The 19,494-nt window shown below is 40.3% G+C and overlaps 1 protein-coding gene across 24 annotated transcripts in view; it reads left to right on the top strand.

Moving 5' to 3' along the window:
• SORBS1 (sorbin and SH3 domain containing 1) overlaps positions 1-14,029 on the top strand; it is a 124,196-nt gene extending 110,167 nt beyond the window's left edge. For 11 of the 24 annotated variants that reach the window (XM_070751937.1, XM_070751950.1, XM_070751939.1 and 8 more), the window contains 5 exons: positions 1,657-1,836; positions 4,861-4,911; positions 7,205-7,392; positions 10,462-10,574; positions 11,958-14,029. In XM_070751937.1, the coding sequence (XP_070608038.1) occupies positions 1,657-1,836; positions 4,861-4,911; positions 7,205-7,392; positions 10,462-10,574; positions 11,958-12,025 (600 nt within the window). In that variant the 3' untranslated portion in view covers positions 12,026-14,029. The remainder of the gene's footprint in view (positions 1-1,656; positions 1,837-4,860; positions 4,912-7,204; positions 7,393-10,461; positions 10,575-11,957) is intronic. The other 13 variants (XM_070751958.1, XM_070751960.1, XM_070751952.1 and 10 more) reach the window with 2 other exon arrangements.
• Positions 14,030-19,494: the final 5,465 nt, after the last annotated feature.

Raw genomic sequence — 19,494 nt, 5'->3', positions numbered from 1 at the left:
GAGAAGGCTCTTCCCCCAGGGCCCGTAGTTATTGTAAACCATTTTTGAAATATTCTCTCTTTTACTTGTTCATCTTCCGTCTTGATACCTAACAGATAGCTACCCTATATATTTTCTTTATTAATTTTTCATCTGGTCCTGTTAATATCTGATCTAATTCTGTTAATTCTTGACTTAAACCATACATTTCAATGAATGAATCAATGAACACCGGGAAACAAACAAAGTAATAACCATAAGCCAACATGGGTTTGTCAAAAACAGATCATGCCAGACTAATCTTAAGCATTCTTTGACAAATGACAAAACTAGTGGACCAGAGGAATGCTGTTGATGTGGCTTACCTGGACGTCAGTAAGGCTTTTGACAAAGTAGACCATAACCTACCACTAAATAAAGCAGAAAAATGTGGGATGGACAGCAACATCACCAGATGGATTCAAAGCTGGCTAACCAACCACATTCAACGCGTAGTGCTCAATGGAACTACATCTACATAGAGGGATATATGCAGTGGAATCACCCAGGGCTCTGTTTTAGGCCCAGGACTCTTCAACACCTTCATCAATGACTTGGACAAGGGGATGGATAGGGAACTTATCAAATTTGGAGTTGACACCAAACTGGAAGGAATAGCCAACACTCCAGAAGATAGGCACAAAATACAGAAGGATCTTTATTATTATTATTATTATTATTATTATTATTATTATTATTATTATTATCATCATCATTATCATCATTATCAATATTATTATTATTATCATCATTATTATTATTATTATTATTATTATTATTATTATTATTATTATTATTTACCATCCTTCTCATATCTAGATTCCAGTCTATGGCCAACCCCTTTCTCATAAAATCTAATGACAATCAGTTCCATTGTAAAGCATAGCAAATGGATGTCCTGAGCAGCAGATTGACATTTTGAAAAAAAAGTTTAAAAAGATACTTTGCACAGAGTTTTCTAAAAAAAATGGAAGGTTTGAGGTTAGTTGTCACATAATGTGAACTTTGTCCAGTGCAACAAGCACACTTGTTTACACTTCGATAGCCTTCGTTTTGCATCTAAATGACCAAAACAATTGCAATCATTTTTGATATTAGAGATACTGGCCAAGAACCTCAATGCCAATTATATATATTTATTATATATGTAATAATAATTCATATATAATAATTTATTATATATGAATTATTTTGCCTGATATATGCACTTTCTTCTCATTTTGTTAATTTTTCTATCTTTGCAAGCTATCTGCATTATACTGGAGTCTCTGCATATTTTAATTTTGGACCAAAAAGCTGAGTCGTTTTCTCAGGCACTGTAAATGCAAGTTAGATAATATTAAATAGTTTAATAGAAAGGAAACATCAAGTCCAGTTTAGCAGCGGAAGGTGGTTCAGGCAAACCCAGAGCCTCCCCTGAGCACAGCCTTTGTATGTAACTAGCCTAAGCCAGAGGTAGGCAGAGTTGGCTCTTCTATGACATGTGGACTTCAACTCCCAGAATTCCTTGAGCTAGCATGATTGGCTCAGGAATTCTGGGAGTTGAAGTCCACAAGTCATAGACGAGCCAACTTTGCCTACCCCTGGCCTAAGCAAATCCTGAATTTAAACCCCTGTTTCTTTTATTTTTGTCTACAGGGAGAAAGAATCACACTGATGCGACAAGTAGATGAGAACTGGTATGAAGGCAAAATCCTTGGCACCAGTCGCCAGGGCATCTTCCCTGCCTCTTACGTGGACGTACTCAAGCACCCAGTGCTGAAAGACACATCAGGCTACGTCTACCGGCCACCCAACTGCAGTGTGGCTTTTCCACAGGTAACCTGTTGCGCTGCTGTTCTTTGCAGAAGCTCCCTGGCTTTGCTCCGGGCGGGATCCCCCTCCTTGCCCGGAATATGTTTCAGAGTTCATTCTTTTTTTACTCTGGCGTCCTTCCCTTCCGGTCTGGCATTTTCTCAGAATGCTTAGACGCTGCTTGAACGAATAATTTTGAGCAAATGGTTTTAAAATATTTAAATTGCATTAATAAATAAATAAATAATTGCGGGATGGAGGCTGGGCAACCCAATGGAGCTGAGTTCTGAATGGCCCGATGCCTTTCCTGTCGCCAATGCGGAGTTACGCACATATTCATAGTGGACATATGAATAGATTTGATTGGTTTTTATATAAATGGGTTTTTATTGGAGTTAGTTTTTTAGAGTTTATATTCGACTTCTTTTTTATTGCTGTATCTTTTTGTATTGTTATTATGTTGTAAGCCTCCCTGAGTCCTTTGGGATTGGGTGGCACAGAAGTCGAATAGATAGATAGATGGTAGGTAGGTAGGTAGGTAGATAGATAGATAGATAGATAGATAGATAGATAGATAGATAGGAGAGAGAGAGAGAGAAATAAAGACAGACAGACAGACAGACAGACAGATAGATAGTGCCCAGAGACAGAAATATCTGCCTCTACTTAGGATCGAACTCACAGCCTCCTGACTCTGGGGCGAGAGCTCCACCTCTAGGCCAATGCACCACAAACAACAGATACTAATGCTTGGTGCTTATTCTTTATCTGTGTTGTAACTTTGCTAGCTCTCCCTCTTTCTTGTTAGTTTTCTTGTTTGTAAGAATTAACGTCTTGAATTTGTTTGTTTGTTTGTTTATTGATTGATTGATTGATTGATTTATATGCCGTCCCTCTCTGAGAGGCTCAGAAGGTCCGCAAACCCCTCTGCAAATAGCATTACATTTTCCATCCTGCGTACAGTGGTACCTCAGTTCTCGAACGCTTTGGTTTTCGTCCATTTCGGATACCGAACAAAATTTTCTGCAAAAATTTGCTTTGGTATCCGAACAAAAATTCGGATACTGAACAGAAAATTTTGTTTACTATCCGAAATGTAAGATCTGAGAGGACAGGATGAGAGAGAATGGGAGTCGGAATCCTGACACGCCCCTCCTGGCCGCCCTCTTAACAGCCTCCCAGTCTCTACCTTGTAACTGCTCCAAGCTGCAGGAAGGGTAGGGCTGGCTGCAATACCGGCAGCTTCGGGGGGCTCCTTTCCACAGCGGTTCAGTTGGTTACCTCCAGGCAGCTGCACCAACTTTTTCTTTCCTGGCTCCGGCGGCTTCCCTTCGAGGAGCAGCAGCAGCGTCAGGAACGTCACGTGATGAAGGGAAGCCGCCGGAGCCAGGAAAGAAAAAGTTGGTGCAGCTGCCTGGAGGTAACCAACTGAACCGCTGTGGAAAGGAGCCCCCCGAAGCTGCCGGTATTGCAGCCAGCCCTACCCTTCCTGCAGCTTGGAGCAGTTACAAGGTAGAGACTGGGAGGCTGTTAAGAGGACGGCCAGGAGGGGCGTCTCGGGATTCCGACTCCCCTTCCCTCTCACCCCGTCCCCTCAGATCTTTATCCCATAGGAAATGGGGGAAATACTGTAGATTTAATTGGTTCCCAGCAAGTCAATGGGCTGGGAACCAATTAAATCCATTTCCATTATTTCCTATGGGATGAATTAATTCGGTTCTCGACCAAATCGGTTCTCGACCACACTTCTGGAACGGATTGTGGTCGAGAACCGAGGTACCACTGTATTTTCAAAGGAGGGATGTTTAAATTTATTTCATCTTTAATTTACAAACATTAACCTGGTTTCCGTAAGCTTGGCTATGTGGAAGTAGCACTTAACTATACCTGTGATCACACAGAAGGCCCCACTACTTTGGGTGATAGAGTATAGGCTATGGGTTCAAACTGGCTCAGATCTGTTCGTCCGAATCGGTAGCGACCCAATTGTGATGTCACAATGACACCATCAAACCGGATTGGTCGGTCCCGGTCCATGAGCACCACCACGAAGTAAATTGCAACCAGTGAAGAGCTGCAAAAATGTTTACTACCACACTGTGGACGTGGCTTGTTTTGTAGGTGTGGCTTGCCGGCCATGTGACCAGGTGGGAGTGGCTTGGCGACCATGTGACCGGGAGGTGGGTTAAAGGTCATGTGACTGGCTTAAAGGTGGCCAACTTGACGTCATTCACATCAAGGGTTTGGGTTAGGGTGCCTGGCCTCTCCTCACCTCAAAGAGATATAATTTCCCTCTCTATTTACTATGACTGAACATCCAAAATAGACTCTTTAATTCTATGTATATGTGCCCTATGTGTATATACATATTACATACAGGCACACAGTTGATATAATAGATAATGTATTTGTTTGTTTGTTTGTTTATTCATTCATTCATTCATTCATTTATTGGATTTGTTAGCCGCCCCGAGTCTGCGGAGAGGAGCGGCGTACAAATCCAATAAATAAATAAATAAATAAAATATATATACATTATCTATTATATAAACTGTATATGTATGTACACACACACACACAGCTCTTCTAAAATTATACACATTCAACCTCATTTACTGCGATAGGAAAAACATACCCAGAGCCCAAAAGGGGAAAAAAAGAAAAATAATTCAAAATTTTTCTACCGGTTCTGCGTACTTGACCATCACTGGTTGGGACCCACCCCTGGCAAGATGCTCTGAATGTGGGAGCCTGATAAAATTGCAGGGATATCTATGTTAAATCAACCAGTCCTTAAAATGGTCCATAGTACCAACTGGGGATAGAAGGAATAGGAGACTATTCTTCTTCCTGCTAAGAGACCTCAACTGTTGTGTTAATGTGCCTCTTTTGTCGTATCCCCTGTCTCTGCATCCAGCTCTGTTATTTCAATTAAATGTGTAAAGTTGGAAATCTAATTAATGTTGTGTTGTTTGTAAGATTTGAATCTGTTAATGGCACCGGTGCTAAAAAAATTTCCCTTCTCGTGTACTTTTAACAATTAAACAGCCTTCACTGAGGCCTGGACCCGAACTCACAGAATCGGAAAAGAACTATGTGGTAAGGTCCCCCGAGAGTCCATTCTGAGTTCTCCTCTGAGTCCTCTGCAAGGTTTTGAGTGTGTGTTTGTCAGCTGTGTACAAGGGCTTTGGACTGTTTTTACATCGCAAAGGCTAAAACCCAAATGACAGGACAGATAGAAATGGAGAAATCCAACTACTGTATTTTTCGGAGTATGAGACGCACCTTAGTTTTTCAGGAGGAAAATAGGGGAAAGAATCTGCTTAACAGATATTCATCTGACCAGCGTCCTTAGTTTGGTCAGCTTCAGCACATTATTTTATCCCCTGGTTAGGGTTTTGAAAAAAACCTTATTCGGAGAGAGTAAGAATGAAAGAGCTTGCAAGCCGGTAAGAGCTGGGAACATCATTAGCACCTGGAAAGAAACATTCGGAGCAAGTAGAACAATGGGGAAAAAAACTGCAAAGACTTAGGGCTTGGAAAACATTTTTCCCAGAGAGTAAGAATGAAAGAGCTTGCAAGCCGGTAAGAGCTGGGAACATCATTAGCACCTGGAAAGAAACATTCGGAGCAAGTAGAACAATGGGGAAAAAACCTGCAAAGACTTAGGGCTTGGAAAACATTTTTCCCAGAGAGTAACAATGAAAGAGATTGCAAGCTGGTAAGAGCTGGGAACATCATTAGCACCTGGAAAGAAACATTCGGAGCAAGTAGAACAATGGGGAAAAAAACTGCAAAGACTTAGGGCTTGGAAAACATTTTTCCCAGAGAGTAAGAATGAAAGAGCTTGCAAGCCGGTAAGAGCTGGGAACATCATTAGCACCTGGAAAGAAACATTCGGAGCAAGTAGAACAATGGGGAAAAAACCTGCAAAGACTTAGGGCTTGGAAAACATTTTTCCCAGAGAGTAACAATGAAAGAGATTGCAAGCTGGTAAGAGCTGGGAACATGGTTAGCACCCGAATAGGCCTGGGGAAAAACATTCAGAGCAAGTAAAACAATGAAAAAACCCTACAAAGATAGGATTTGGAAAACATTATTTGCAGAGAGTAACAGTGAAAGAGCTTGCAAGCCAGTAAGAGCTGGGAATATCATTAGCACCTGGAAAGAAACATTCAGAGGAAGTAGAGGAATGAAAAAAAAAAAACCTGCAAAGATTTAGGGCTTGGAAAACATTCTTCTTCGCAGAGAATAACAATGAAAGAGCTTGGGAATATTGTTAGCACCTGGTTAGGTCTGGAAAGAAATGTTTGGAGCAAGTAGAGCAATGAAAAAAACCCCTACAAAGACAGGGTTTGGAAAACATTCTTTGCAGAGAGTAAAAATGAAATAGATTGCAAGTGGGTAAAGAGTTGGGAACATTGTTAACACCTGGTTAGGGCTGGAAAGAAACTTACTCAGAGCAAATTAGAGTAATGAAAAAAAACCCACAAAGACTTAGGGCTTGGAAAACATTGAGAAACAATGAAAGAGCCTGCAAGTTAAGAGCTGGGAAGATTGTTACTAGCTAGTTAGGGCTGAAAGAAGAACCTACGTTCAGAGTACAGTGGTACCTCGACATACGAGTTTCATTCGTTCCAGACCCGAACTCGTAAGTTGATCAACTCGTATCTCGAACGAATGCCTTTAGACTTTGTTTTTCGCGCCGAGATAACTGGAAGCAAGGAGACTCTTGCGCCACCTAGTGGAAGCTCGGCTCGTATCCCGAATTTGAGCTCGGGTGTCGAACAGAATTTTTGCTCATGTCGTGGCTCGTAACTTGGAATACTCGCATGTGGAGCAGCTCGTATCTAGAGGTTCCACTGTATAAGAGCACCCAAATTATCAGCCTCTTTTGTGGTGGGGGGGACGGTGCATCTTAAACTCCGAAAAATACAGTTGTTGTCCTTATTAAGGCCCACATTTGTAGAAACCACAGCTGGGGTTTGAGTTTCTATCACTTGGTGGCTCAGTGAATGCAGAGTCTCTCAAAGTTGGTTATGAATAAAGGGGGAAAAATGCAGTCTGGGATCTATTGCATTGTTGGAAAACTTAAATTGCATCCCAGAACGCAAAAAAATTCATACCCAGATTTGAATTTTTAAATGTGAGCTTCCCGCTTACTAATTTGCAATCTCTTTTGCTGCTGTGTTACAACCTTGAAAACTAAATACTCAATTCTTCTGTATCTTGCCTGTTTTTCTATGCTTACAACCTGGATTTCCTCTGCACATTCCTACTTGGATTATAATTCTGGATCTACCTCTTTGTCGTCCTGACTTGCCCAATTTCGTGTTTTCTTCGTTCTGTTGTCCACCCGGGATGGCTATTATGTCCTGTCGCTCTTATCCAGGAAGTTGTTTGCAATGAGATCTTAAACATTGCTGAAAAATCTGTCCATTACTGCAGCACTCTTTCTCAGCCTGTCTTTTGCCATAAGGGGCCGTTGAGTGACAATAAACCATCTTTCATCATTTCTCAGCAACCACAAGTCTTGCCATTAGAAATTGGCCTGGACCGGAATCAAGGCACGCGAGAACTGTAAGTTTGCCTCGACTAGCTTCGTTTTTTTTTTAAGAATAAAGCTCCCAGTCAAGGAATTTGGGGTTATGTTAATTTTAGATTCCAGCTTGAGTAATATAGTTAGTTGTCCTTTACAGTTATACTATCCCGGTTCTAGGGAAGTTTTAAAGGAATTTGTTTGTTTGTTTGCTTCCTTGTTTGTTCGTTTATGCCAAGTACTATTGGTGGTATACAAAGAAAAACACTGTTTATATACATTTATTTGTTTGTTTGTTTGTTTGTTTGTTTGTTTGTATGCCGCCCCTCTCCGTAGACTCGGGGCAGCTAACAACAGTGACAAAAAACAGAATGTAAAAATCCAATATTACAACAGTTAAAAACCCTTGTTATAAAACCAATCATACATACAAGCATACCATGCATAAATTGTAGAACCATAGGGGGAAAGATTATCTTAATTCCCCCATGCCTGGCGGCAGAGGTGGGTTTTGAGGAGCTTACGAAAGGCAAGGAGGGTGGGGGCTATTGTAATCTCTGGGGGGAGTTGGTTCCAGAGGGTCGGGGCCGCCACAGAGAAGGCTCTTCCCCTGGGCCCCACCAACCGACATTGTTTAGTTGACGGGACCCGGAGGCCAACTCTGTGGGACCTAACCGGTCACTGGGATTCGTGCAGCAGAAGGCGGTCCCTGAGATAATCTGGTCCGCTGCCATAAAGGGCTTTATAGGTCATAACCAACACTTTGAATTGTGACCGGAAACTGATCGGCAACCAATGCAGACTGCGGAGTGTTGGTGTAACATGGGCATATTTGGGGAAGCCCATGACTGCTCTCACAGCTGCATTCTGCACGACCTGAAGTTTCCGATACTAATAAGAGAGAAACATTAGGACAGGGGACGAAAGGCTTACTGACCTCTTAGGAATCAGGACAGGTCAACAGTGGACAGTCCAAGGGGAAAGTTTTGGGGGTTAGGTGATTATACTACAGAGTCTGGTAGTGAGTTCCATGCATTAACTACTCAGTTACTAAAGTCATATTTTCTGCAGTCAAGTTTGTAGAGGTTTACTTTGAGTTTGTATCTGTTATGTACTTGTGTATTGTAGTTGAAGCTGAAGTATTTGTTGACAGGAAGGACATTGTAGCAGATGATTTTATGGGCTATACTTAGGTTGTGTTTAAGGTGATGTAGCTCTAAGCTTTCTAAACCTAGGATTTCAAGTCTGGTTGCATAGGTTGTTCTGTTGCAAGTAGAGGCGTGGAGGGCTCTTCTAAAAAAATATCTCTGGACATTTTCTGGAGTGTTTATGTCCGAAATGCGGTGTGGGTTCCAGACAGATGAGCTGTATTCAAGGATTGGTCTGGCGAAAGTTTTCTATGCTCTGGTTAGTAGTGTGAGATTACCAGAGCAGAAGCTACATAGGATTAGGTTAACAACACTTGAAGCCTTTTTGGCGATGTTGTTGCAGGGGGCTTTGGCACTTAGGTCATTGGATAGGAGTATTTCAAGGTCTTTTACAGAGTTGGGGTTGTCTGTAAGGTCTTGTATGTCCAGCTTGTATTTAATGTTGTATCTGAGGTCCTGCGATTGGTGACGTAGCTACTCATGGCTTCTAGTGATAAGTTTGAAGGATCCTCCCTTCTTTGCTGAGAATCTCTTTTTTTTTTCCCTTGCTAAAACAAGAATAATGTTTATTTAGCTAGTGAATCACTTTGAGGAATAAATTTTCACTTCCATGATAGCAATCTTTTCAGGCTTGCAAACACCCAGAAATAGGAATTAAAGATTTTAAGCGTTGTTATAAAGGTCATAAAAAGTCTGATTTAGACTGAGGTACATGTACTCAAAATTGAGACTGAGTGTAGCAAACAAATAGTTCCTTAGACAAACACACTTCTTCTGGTATACATGTTACGGGGTGGAGGGCGAGGGGGGAGAAATGTGCATTAACTGGTGCGGCCCACCAAGCTGCGTATATTAATATTCTCTACACCAAACAGTTTGAAACAAGGGAAATGACATCCTAATATAATTTCATGAATTTTATAATTCATTTGGCTAAACTGTAGCTCAAAGTTGCTTTGCCATATTAAAAGTTTACTACAATAATTTTCACATGAACATTTAGACTTGAATTTTACTCCAGGACTAAAAAAACCCCCTGACAATTAAAAAACGACATCAAAGAAAAATAAATAAATTGAAGCAATGTGAATCTCACATCATTGATGGTTAATTGTTAGTATTTAACAAATTCAAAGAGTTAATGAATCCTTGCATTCGTTCCATCTCCTGTGCCTTAGCTAGGATGCATAATTACAAAAGATAGCAGATACCGGTAAAAGCTTCAGGACAGAAACTTGGAAAAAACACAATTTGGAATAATACTGTGTTCAGTTCTGGAGACCTCACCTACAAAAAGATATTGACAAAATTGAAGGGGTCTAAAGATGGGCTACAAGAATGATAGAAGGTCTTAAGCATAAAACGTGTCAGGAAAGACTTCATGAACTCAATCTGTAGAGTCTGGAGGACAGAAGGAAAAGGGGGGACATGATTGAAACATTTAAATATATTAAAGGGTTAAATAAGGTCCAGGAGGGAAGTGTTTTTAATAGGAAAGTAAACACAAGAACAAGGGGACACAATCTGAGGTTAGTTGGGGGAAAGATCAAAAGCAACATGAGAAAATATTATTTTACTGAAAGAGTAGTAGATCCTTGGAACAAACTTCCAGCAGACGTGGTAGATAAATCCACAGTAACTGAATTTAAACATGCCTGGGATAAACACAGATCCATCCTAAGATAAAATACAGAAAATAGTATAAGGGCAGACTAGATGGACCATGAGGTCTTTTTCTGCCGTCAGTCTTCTATGTTTCTATGTTTCTATCTTGCTCAGAGGTCAAAGGATGAGTTTTCCATAGTCGCTGTATATACATGTAAAAAAAAAAGGTCATTTAGAATAGTTTAAGGTATGTTTTGGGTCTTATTACCTCTTTTGCTCTGTACCCGAAGAAGGATGGCTGCAAAGGTTCACCATTTCCATCTCTCCCCCCTCACCCTCCCTATCGTGAATCTTCAGGTTTGCCTATCGAGCACTTTACAGCTACAGCCCCCAGAACGATGATGAGCTGGAGTTAAGAGATGGAGATATCATCGACGTTATGGAGAAGTGTGACGATGGCTGGTTTGTTGGTAAGTCCATTTGCCAGCATTTGGCTGTACAGTCCAATCAACATGCACGGCATTTAAGCCTTGGAGAACTACATCACTGTGACCGAGGGCAAAAAGGGGGTTTGCAGAGAGATATTTGAAGGTGGAAGTATGAGCCTACTTCATTTTCTTTTTTAATTTATAAAGTTTTTATTTATGAACATAACATAGACATTTAAAAACATCAGACATTTGTGTAGCAAATCTGTGTTGCATTTCTTATTGTGCTCACAACCTACTACACAACTATTTTACATATTTATTGTAGAGCGATCTTAAAGGAGCCTACCCAGAATGGGTGGAAGTCTTGAGAGCTGTTAAGCAAACTGTGTCCAGTTCGGGAGACCTCACCTACAAAAAGATATAGAAGAAACTGAACAGGTCCAAAGACGGGCTACAAGAATGGTGGGAGGTCTTAAGCATAAAACTTATCAGGAAAGACTCAATGAACTCAATCTGTTGAGTCTGGAGGACAGAAGGGAAAAGGGGGACACGATCGAAACATTTAAATATGTTAAAAGGTTAAATAAGGTCCAGGAGGGAAGTGTTTTTAATAGGAAAGTGAACACAAGAACAAGGGGGCACAATCTGAAGTTAGTTGGGGGAAAGATCAAAAGCAACATGAGAAAATATGATTTGACTGAAAGAGTAGTAGATCCTTGGAACAAACTTCCAGCAGACGTGGTAGATAAATCCACAGTCACTGAATTTAAACATGCCTGGGATAAACATATATCCATCCTAAGATAAAATACAGAAAATAGTATACGGGCAGACTAGATGGACCATGAGGTCTTTTTCTGCCGTCAGTCTTCTATGTTTCTTTGTCTTAATCTGGAATGTTTGGATTTAGACATATTGTTCACTACTGTTGTGAGCCGCATACAAATCTAATTTTTTAAATATTATTATTATTATTATTATTATTATTATTATTATTATTATTATTATTATTATTATGTCAGTACAACACAGCAAACGAGATCACTATGCTGGATTTCGTATTTCATCACCGGTCGGGCGCTTCCCAAGCACCTAGGACTGCGTGATGTAGCGGCGAATTATGTTTGACGATCCCAGTAAAGCGGCCTTTTGCAATTGACAGATGGAGATTTTGTCAATTCCGATGGTTTTCAAATGTCCACTGAGATCCTTTGGCACTGCGCCCAGCGTGCCAAGTACCACTGGGACCCCTTTCACTGGCTTATGTCAGAGTCGTTGCAGCTCGATTTTTAGATCTTCGTATTTCACTAATTTCTCTAGCTGCTTCTCCTAATTCTCTATTATTATTATTATTATTATTATTATTATTATTATTATTATTATTATTATTATTAATGTTCCTTGCTTTTTATTCCGCAACAGGCACATCCAGGAGAACCCAACAGTTTGGGACGTTCCCGGGAAACTACGTGAAACTGCTGTCCCTTTAAAAGCTGCGGGCGACCTCTTCTCCGCGCCTGGAGGGGAGGACCCCAGCGTGAACCTTTTTAGCACCACCCTTGGGGGAAAGAGGAGTTTCTGAACGGAGTAGCCGAGTCAAGTAGGAGTGCGCACGGAACGTGGTGGAAAGCTGGAGTTGTGCCGCGATGGAGTCCCTGCTTCCTTGAAACGTGCGTGGAGGAGAGGAGGCGGGATGGTCGACCGCCATACTCTGCCGTGTTTGTTTCTGGGTTTTTTGATTCAGCTGCGGGGTGGGAAATAACAGAAGGAAGCAAACCAGGGTTTCCGTTGGAAGGAGGACGAACAGGAGGGAGATTGCAAGGAACGGAGGGGTGTAGACCGCTGAAAACGTCGGCATTTGTGGAGCTCCTCCTCTCCCAAGGACACAAAAACCCCAGAAAAATCCCGCGAGCGTCCGGAAGGCCAGGCCGGCCCTCGCTTGTTCAAGCGCTCAACAGATTCCAAACTCAATGGCTAAAACACAGCTAGATGGAATAGATGCTCCGCCATGCTCCTATTTGGATTTATTCTGCAAAATATTCCTGAACGTGCCTTTCTAGAACTGATAATATATGTCATTTCTTCTGGCTGCCTCTTTTTTTCTCTCTCTCTTCCTATTATAATAAAGTAGAAATCCGGTCAAACTTATACCGCGCACACTTCACACCCCATTGAATTGATTGGCAGTTTTCCATTGTTGGACTTTATTTGTGAGGTTTTTTTAATGGTCATTTTGATGATGAAAAGCATAACGATGCACTCAAATAAACTTTGTTTCTGCTGTGGTTTTTTTTATATATACACTGCTAAAAATAATAAATAAAGGGAAGACTCAAATAACCCATCCTAGATCTGAATGAATGAAATATTCTCACTGAATACTTTGTTCTGTACAAAGTTGGATGTGCAGACAACAAAATGGAATTGATGGTCAATCAGCGTTACTTCCAAAGTGGACAGTTTAATAGAAACATAGAAACATAGAAGACTGACAGCAGAAGTTTGATTTACTTGGAGTTGTATTCTGTTGTTTAAGCGTTCCCTTTATATATATATTTTTGAGCAGTATAGTTTATCCCTTAATAGCAAAGAGAGTCACATTCAGCATTTTTTTCTTAGTCTCCAGAACAGACGTGTTTAGTTTTCTTTCGTGGTGAGATCAGCCAAATAAAAAAACAGCAACTTTAAGTGCTTTAAATAATATGATTGTAGATATGTATATTCCCTTTGTATAAACATATAGATCCTATATTGAAAATGAAAAATATAAAGCAGAGTCTTTAAAAAAACCACACAGTTTGAGGAGGGCGCTTCCATTTTATTTATTATCACGAAATAAATTAGCACTTGGGCTAGAAAAAAACACTATTTTTCAACGGAGTTGCTTCAATTTTGCACTAAAAATGGCTCGGTGCGTTACGCAGCTTTTGTGCTCAGGCTTTTTGGAATGACACCCATTTCTAGGCTTGAAGCTACTGTAGGCAGCCTTGACAGCCAAGTCACTTGGGGAGTTTTGTGACCCCCTCCCTGGGAAGATTATCATTTCCCAAAACACATATAGGTGGCACAGCTAATCAAAAAACAACCCTTTACTACAAGCGCTTCCGGGTTGTCAACTATCCTACTGCGGTGCAAAGACGTTGCTACAGCTCTAAATTCCTATTTATTTTATTTAGTAATATATTTTTTAAAAAAGAAGTGTAGTCTACCCTGTTTTAAGGGGCATTTGAATATTTTTTATTTTAGAATTGGCAGTGTAGTTACAGAACTAAAACCGTTTTATTTTGCGGATATCTTAATAATGGGTAGCATGTAACTATCACGATGGCCTTTTTAATTCCTATATATTTATATTTCCGCCGACATCGTTCTAAACAAAAAGTTATTTGTCTTGTTTTATTTTACAGAGGATTATTTGCAGTTAACAAATGGAAATGTTTAAAAGCATGTTTTCTTTGTGTAAAATACGAAATAAATATTAACCCAACGGTGAAGTCTGCCCTCTTTCCTTAGATATTGTTTGAGAGGTTGTCCCCATCTGATGAACGTTTTTGAATATGATTTTGGAACAGAGTTCAAGTCGGTCTAAAGCAATGTTTCCCAACCTTGGCAACTTGGAGATATCTGGACTTCAACTCCCAGAATTCCTCTGGGAGTTGGAAGTCCAGATATCTCCAAGTTGCAAATAATAATAATAATTTAATAATAATTTATTGGATTTGTATGCCGCCCCTCTCCACAGACTCGGGGCGGCTAACAACAATAATAAACACAACATGTACAATCCAATAATAAAAAACAATTAAAAACCCTTATTATAAAAACCAAACATACACACAAACATACCATGCATAACTTGTAATGGCCTAGGGGGAAGAGCTATCTCAACTCCCCCATGCCTGGCGGTATAAATGAGTCGAGTAGTTTACGAAAGACAGGGAGGGTGGGGGCAGTTCTAATCTCCAGGGGGAGTTGGTTCCAGAGGGCCGGGGCCGCCACAGAGAAGGCTCTTCCCCTGGGGCCTGCCAAATGACATTGTTTAGTCAATGGGACCCGGAGAAGGCCAACTCTGTGGGACCTTATCGGTCGCTGGGATTCGTGCGGTAGCAGGTGGTTCCAGAGGTAATCTGATCCATTGCTGGGAAATGTTGGGAAACACTGGTCTAAAGCTTATAGTATGCAGAAGAGGCTAGCAAATTTGTGGGAAGAGTAAATTAAGAACGGCTACGTTTCTTCCCATGAACAATGCCTGTGTGCACAAGAGCTGCCACAGGTCGTGAACGGCAGGTGTGTAAAAGCTGGTGTAAGTGTGTAGAGGTGCATAGCTTTGTGTTCCTACGCACCATTTTGCACTTTTTCTAGAGTCTCAATATCCTTTTTGCATTGTGGCAACCAAAACTGAATGCACAATTCCAAGTGTGGCCTTATAAAACGGTATTAACCCTTCATGTGATCTTGTGTTGGCTGTTTTGGCAGCTGCTGCACACGGCTGGCTCCTATTTCAATGGTTGTCCACTAGGACTCCAAGGTCCCTCTCACAGTTTGTTGTGGTTGGCTCTGCCCCAGCTCCTGCCCCAAGGACTGTGGATGTGGGGGAGACATCCACATGCTGCAGGCCTGTTTTGCCCCCGGGGGAATCTGCTGATGAAGGCTCCTCTGACCAAGAAGACATGAGTGACAGGGAGGAGGAGAGTGTGGCAGACAGCTCAGGAGGAGATCAATTATCTAGCTCCTCCTTGGATTCGGAACAAGAGTTAATGATACAGCCACGCATGCGGAGAGCGATGCATAGGCAGCAACAACTGAGAGATTATTATCAAAGAAAATGAGGCCACCTGTGGTTGGGTGGGTCTGTGGTCATTAGTGAGGCTGCTATAAAGAGCAGCCTGTGGGTTTGGCCATTGTGGAGGGTTATCTGATCCTTGTGTTTCGTGACTGCTTTACTGACTTTTTGTGTGCTGATTTTTCCCCGTTGTGAAACTAAACCAGAGCAAAGTGTGTGTCACTTTGTGAAAGAAGAAGGACTGTGAATTGCCTCACAGCTGCAAGCTAAGTATCACAGAACTGATAAGGGACTTGTACAAATTACCAGTTTGTTTGGAGACGAGGGCTCTTTGCTATACCAAAAGAGGGCTTAGGTTAAGGGAATTTTCATTATAAAGAACATTGTTTTGAATTTTCAAATGTGCGTGTTTCTGAAATTTGTACCTGTGAATTTTTGGGAGGATTCTACCAGAGAGCCCAACAGAACACAGTTACTCCTGTTGAGCAATGTACAACAACAACAACAACATATTATTATTATTATTATTATTATTATTATTATTATTATTATTATTATTTTTAGATTTGTATGCTGCCCCTTTCCATAGACTTGGGGCGGCTCACAACAGTGATAAAAAACAATAGCTGGTAACAAATCTAATATTTAAAATCAAAAAATAACAATTTTACATTAAAAAGTCTAAAAAACCCCAATATATTAAAAAACAAACACAATCATATCATACACAACAACTACATAGGCAAGGGGGAGATGTCTCAGTTTTAAGGAGTTTACGAAAGGCAAGGAGGGCGGGGGCAATCCTAATCTCTGGGGGGAGCTGGTTCCAGAGGGTCGGAGCCACCACAGAGAAAGCTCTTCCCCTGGGTCCCGCCAGCCAACATTGTTTAGTCAACGGGACCCGGAGAAGGCCAACTCTGTGGGACCTAACCGGCTGCTGGGATTCGTTACCTGTGCATTTTAATTGAGAAACGCTACTTTACAGGAACACTATGGAATCTAACTTTTCAAATTTAATTAAATTTAAATCATTCAATTTTATTCTAATCCCCCCCCCCCCATTTAATCAGGGGTGCTCCACTGCTGGAAGCCTTCAAGAAAAGCTTGTCTAGGATGGAGTAAAGTCTGCAGCCCTTGGTTGGACTAAAAGACCCCCCCGGTCCTTTCCTTTTTTTTTTAGAAAAAAATTTATGGATTTAAAATATATATATACACATTTACAAATGTAACAAAAAAGAAGATAAACAAAAAATAAAACAAAACAAGACGAAACAAAACACATTCAGACAAAAATAATGATAATTATAATCATAATATGAATTAATTACTTATTTAAATACAATAAATACAATGAACAATATTAACTATGACATTAAGCAAACAATATAATATATATCATTTAAATTCTCTTGTGAGGAGGAAAGTCATAAACCATCTTCTCTGATATCAAATTATTTTCTGGTGAAATATGAAACCGGTATCTTCTGTTATTTCCTTTGGTTATCAATATCTTTTTTTATTGTTTTTATTTTCTTGGCCGCTTTCATACACTCTTACTTAATTAATTTAGTTTCATACAAATTTTATTCTATATATATATATACACAGGGCAAAACCCGAATAATTTGAGTTTTTATTTCTTCTTTTAAACCAATCATAAAAGTACTTCCATGTTTTATAGTAATCGGAGTCTTCCTTATTTTTTAATTTAAAAGTTAAAGCATCGGATTCTGCACAATCTAATATTTTTTTAAGTATTAATGCATCGTCAGGGGGTTTGGGTTGTTTCCAACATTGGGCTATTGCCATTCTACTTGCAGTCAGTATATGTATTAATAAATAATATTTATTTTTATCTATTTTTTGATCTATGATTCCAAGAAGGAATGCTTCGAGTCTTCTATTTACTTTAATTTACCCCCAGGTCCTTTCCATAGACCCTAGAGCAGGGGTCCCCAAACTTTTTACACAGGGGGCCAGTTCACTGTCCCTCGGACTGTTGGAGGGCCGGACTAGAAAAAAAACCTAGGAACAAATCCCTATGCACACTGCACATACCTTATTTTAAAGTAAAAAACAAAATGGAAATGTACTATTTAGAGTGGGGGGGGGAAGAAGTCTGAAATTCATATATGTTTATGTTTTGTTTTTAATTTTCTTTTGTTAACATCTGATTGTCTATACAAGTTTTTCTTCGCTTATAGAAAAATGTACTGTATAAAGAAAGATGGAAGCACTTTGGCATAATGGTTAATAAGTTAGAAATGTAATTGGTGTTGTACTTTTTAAAGGAGGGAATTTAATTAAAAGAAAATGAATGTAACTGGATGACAAAATTAGAAAAAAAACTTTTGCAACTTTTTTGATGATTGATATTAGTTACTAACAAAATACCACATTTTATTCATGGAAAATTAGATGTGCTCCTGTCACTCACCTGCGGGCCGGATAAATGGCCTCAGCGGGCCGCATGCGGCCCATGGGCCGTAGTTTGGGGACCGCTGCCCTAGAGGTCTATGACTGCAATGTTTTGGGGGAATTACAGTATATTTCACGTTCCCCAAGCAACAACCACAGTTGCGAAATCCTGCGGTGCCTAAATCAACAAGGAACACACAATGAACACACAATGAACACAATGTTCTCTTGATTCCATGGCAAGCTACGATTACCGTTTCCCACCTGATCTACTCAAATTATGAGAGATTGTTTACATTAAAGAAGTACTGCTCTTAATCATCCCTGATATTATTCATAGACCATTTATACTTTAGGGAAATAACACGCAGAAGAGAGCTGAAGGTCAACAAAGGCTTTGTATTCCTGAAACGGTTGTTCTCAGAGTCACTGTTGACTCGGTTTCCATTGTGTTGCAAAGTTGGAACTGGGCCCAGTCCGTGCCTTGCTTTCAAGACACTTGTGTTTTTTTTTCTAAAGCAATCTTCCTAACTTATGTGTTGGGACGTTCTGGGTTCCCAGCACATCTTGAAAATATTGACTGACCCCTCGCTTCCCGGACATAAACTGTTTCAACTCCTATCCTCAAAACGTTGCACACCAAGACAACTAGACACAAGGACAGTTTATTCTCAAACGCCATCACTCTGCTAAACCAATAATTCCCTCAACACTGTCAAACTATTTACTAAGTCTGCACTACTATTACTAGTAGTTTTTCTCATCATTCCTATCACCCATTTCCTCCCACTTAGGACTGTATGACTGTCACTTGTTGCTTGTGTCCTTAAGATTTTTATTAATATTGATTGTTTCTTCATTGCTTATTTGACCCCTATGACAATCATTAAGTGTTGCACCTACTTATTCTTGACAAATGTCTCTTTTTCTTTTATGTACACTGAGAGCATCTGCACCAGAGACAAATTCCTTGTGTATCCCATCACACTTGGCCAATAAAGAATTCTATTCTATTCTATTCCCTATTTTATTCTATTACCTATTCTATCCTATTCTATTCTGTTCCCTATTCTATTCCCTACTCTATTCTTTTCTATTCTAATGTCTCATTTTCTTTTATGTACACTGAGAGCATCTGCACCAGAGACAAATTTCTTGCATGTCCAATCACACTTGGCCAATGAATAAAGAATTCTATGCTAATTCTATCTTCCCTATGTGAGGGAAAGCTTATTTGGAAAAAAAATAATCATCAGAATTCAAATGTGGTCTACTTGTTCATGATACGAAAGAATATCACCTTAGATTTCATGGGATAATGAATGGCGGTGCTCCCTTCAATTAGCAAAGTACCACAGCAAGGAAGGAGCCTAGATGGAAGCTGACATTTCTGCATTTTTACTTAGAACCCAGCATCATAGGGCTAGAAGGCGCCTCAGGGGTCTTATAATAATCCAACCTCCTGATCAAATCAGGAGACCCTAGATCACCTCGAGGTTGGACTACGGCAACGCTCTCTGCATGGGGCGACCTTTGAAGAGTGTTCGGAAACTGCAAATTGTGCAGAACGCAGCCACGCAAGAGGTTGTTGTTGTTGTTGTTATTATTATTATTATTATTATTTATTGTATTTGTATGCCGCCCCTCTCTGGAGACTCTATTATGGGCCTCCCAAGACATGCCCATGTTTCTCCAACACTCCGCGGACTGCATTGGCTGCTGATTGGTTTCCGGACGCAATTCAAAGTGTTGGTTGTC

The sequence above is a fragment of the Erythrolamprus reginae genome, chromosome 5 (genome assembly GCF_031021105.1).
Source record: "Erythrolamprus reginae isolate rEryReg1 chromosome 5, rEryReg1.hap1, whole genome shotgun sequence".
Classification (NCBI taxonomy): Eukaryota; Metazoa; Chordata; class Lepidosauria; order Squamata; family Dipsadidae; genus Erythrolamprus; species Erythrolamprus reginae.
The sequence above is the reverse complement of the archived record's forward strand: the minus strand, read 5'-3'. Positions and strand labels throughout refer to the sequence as shown.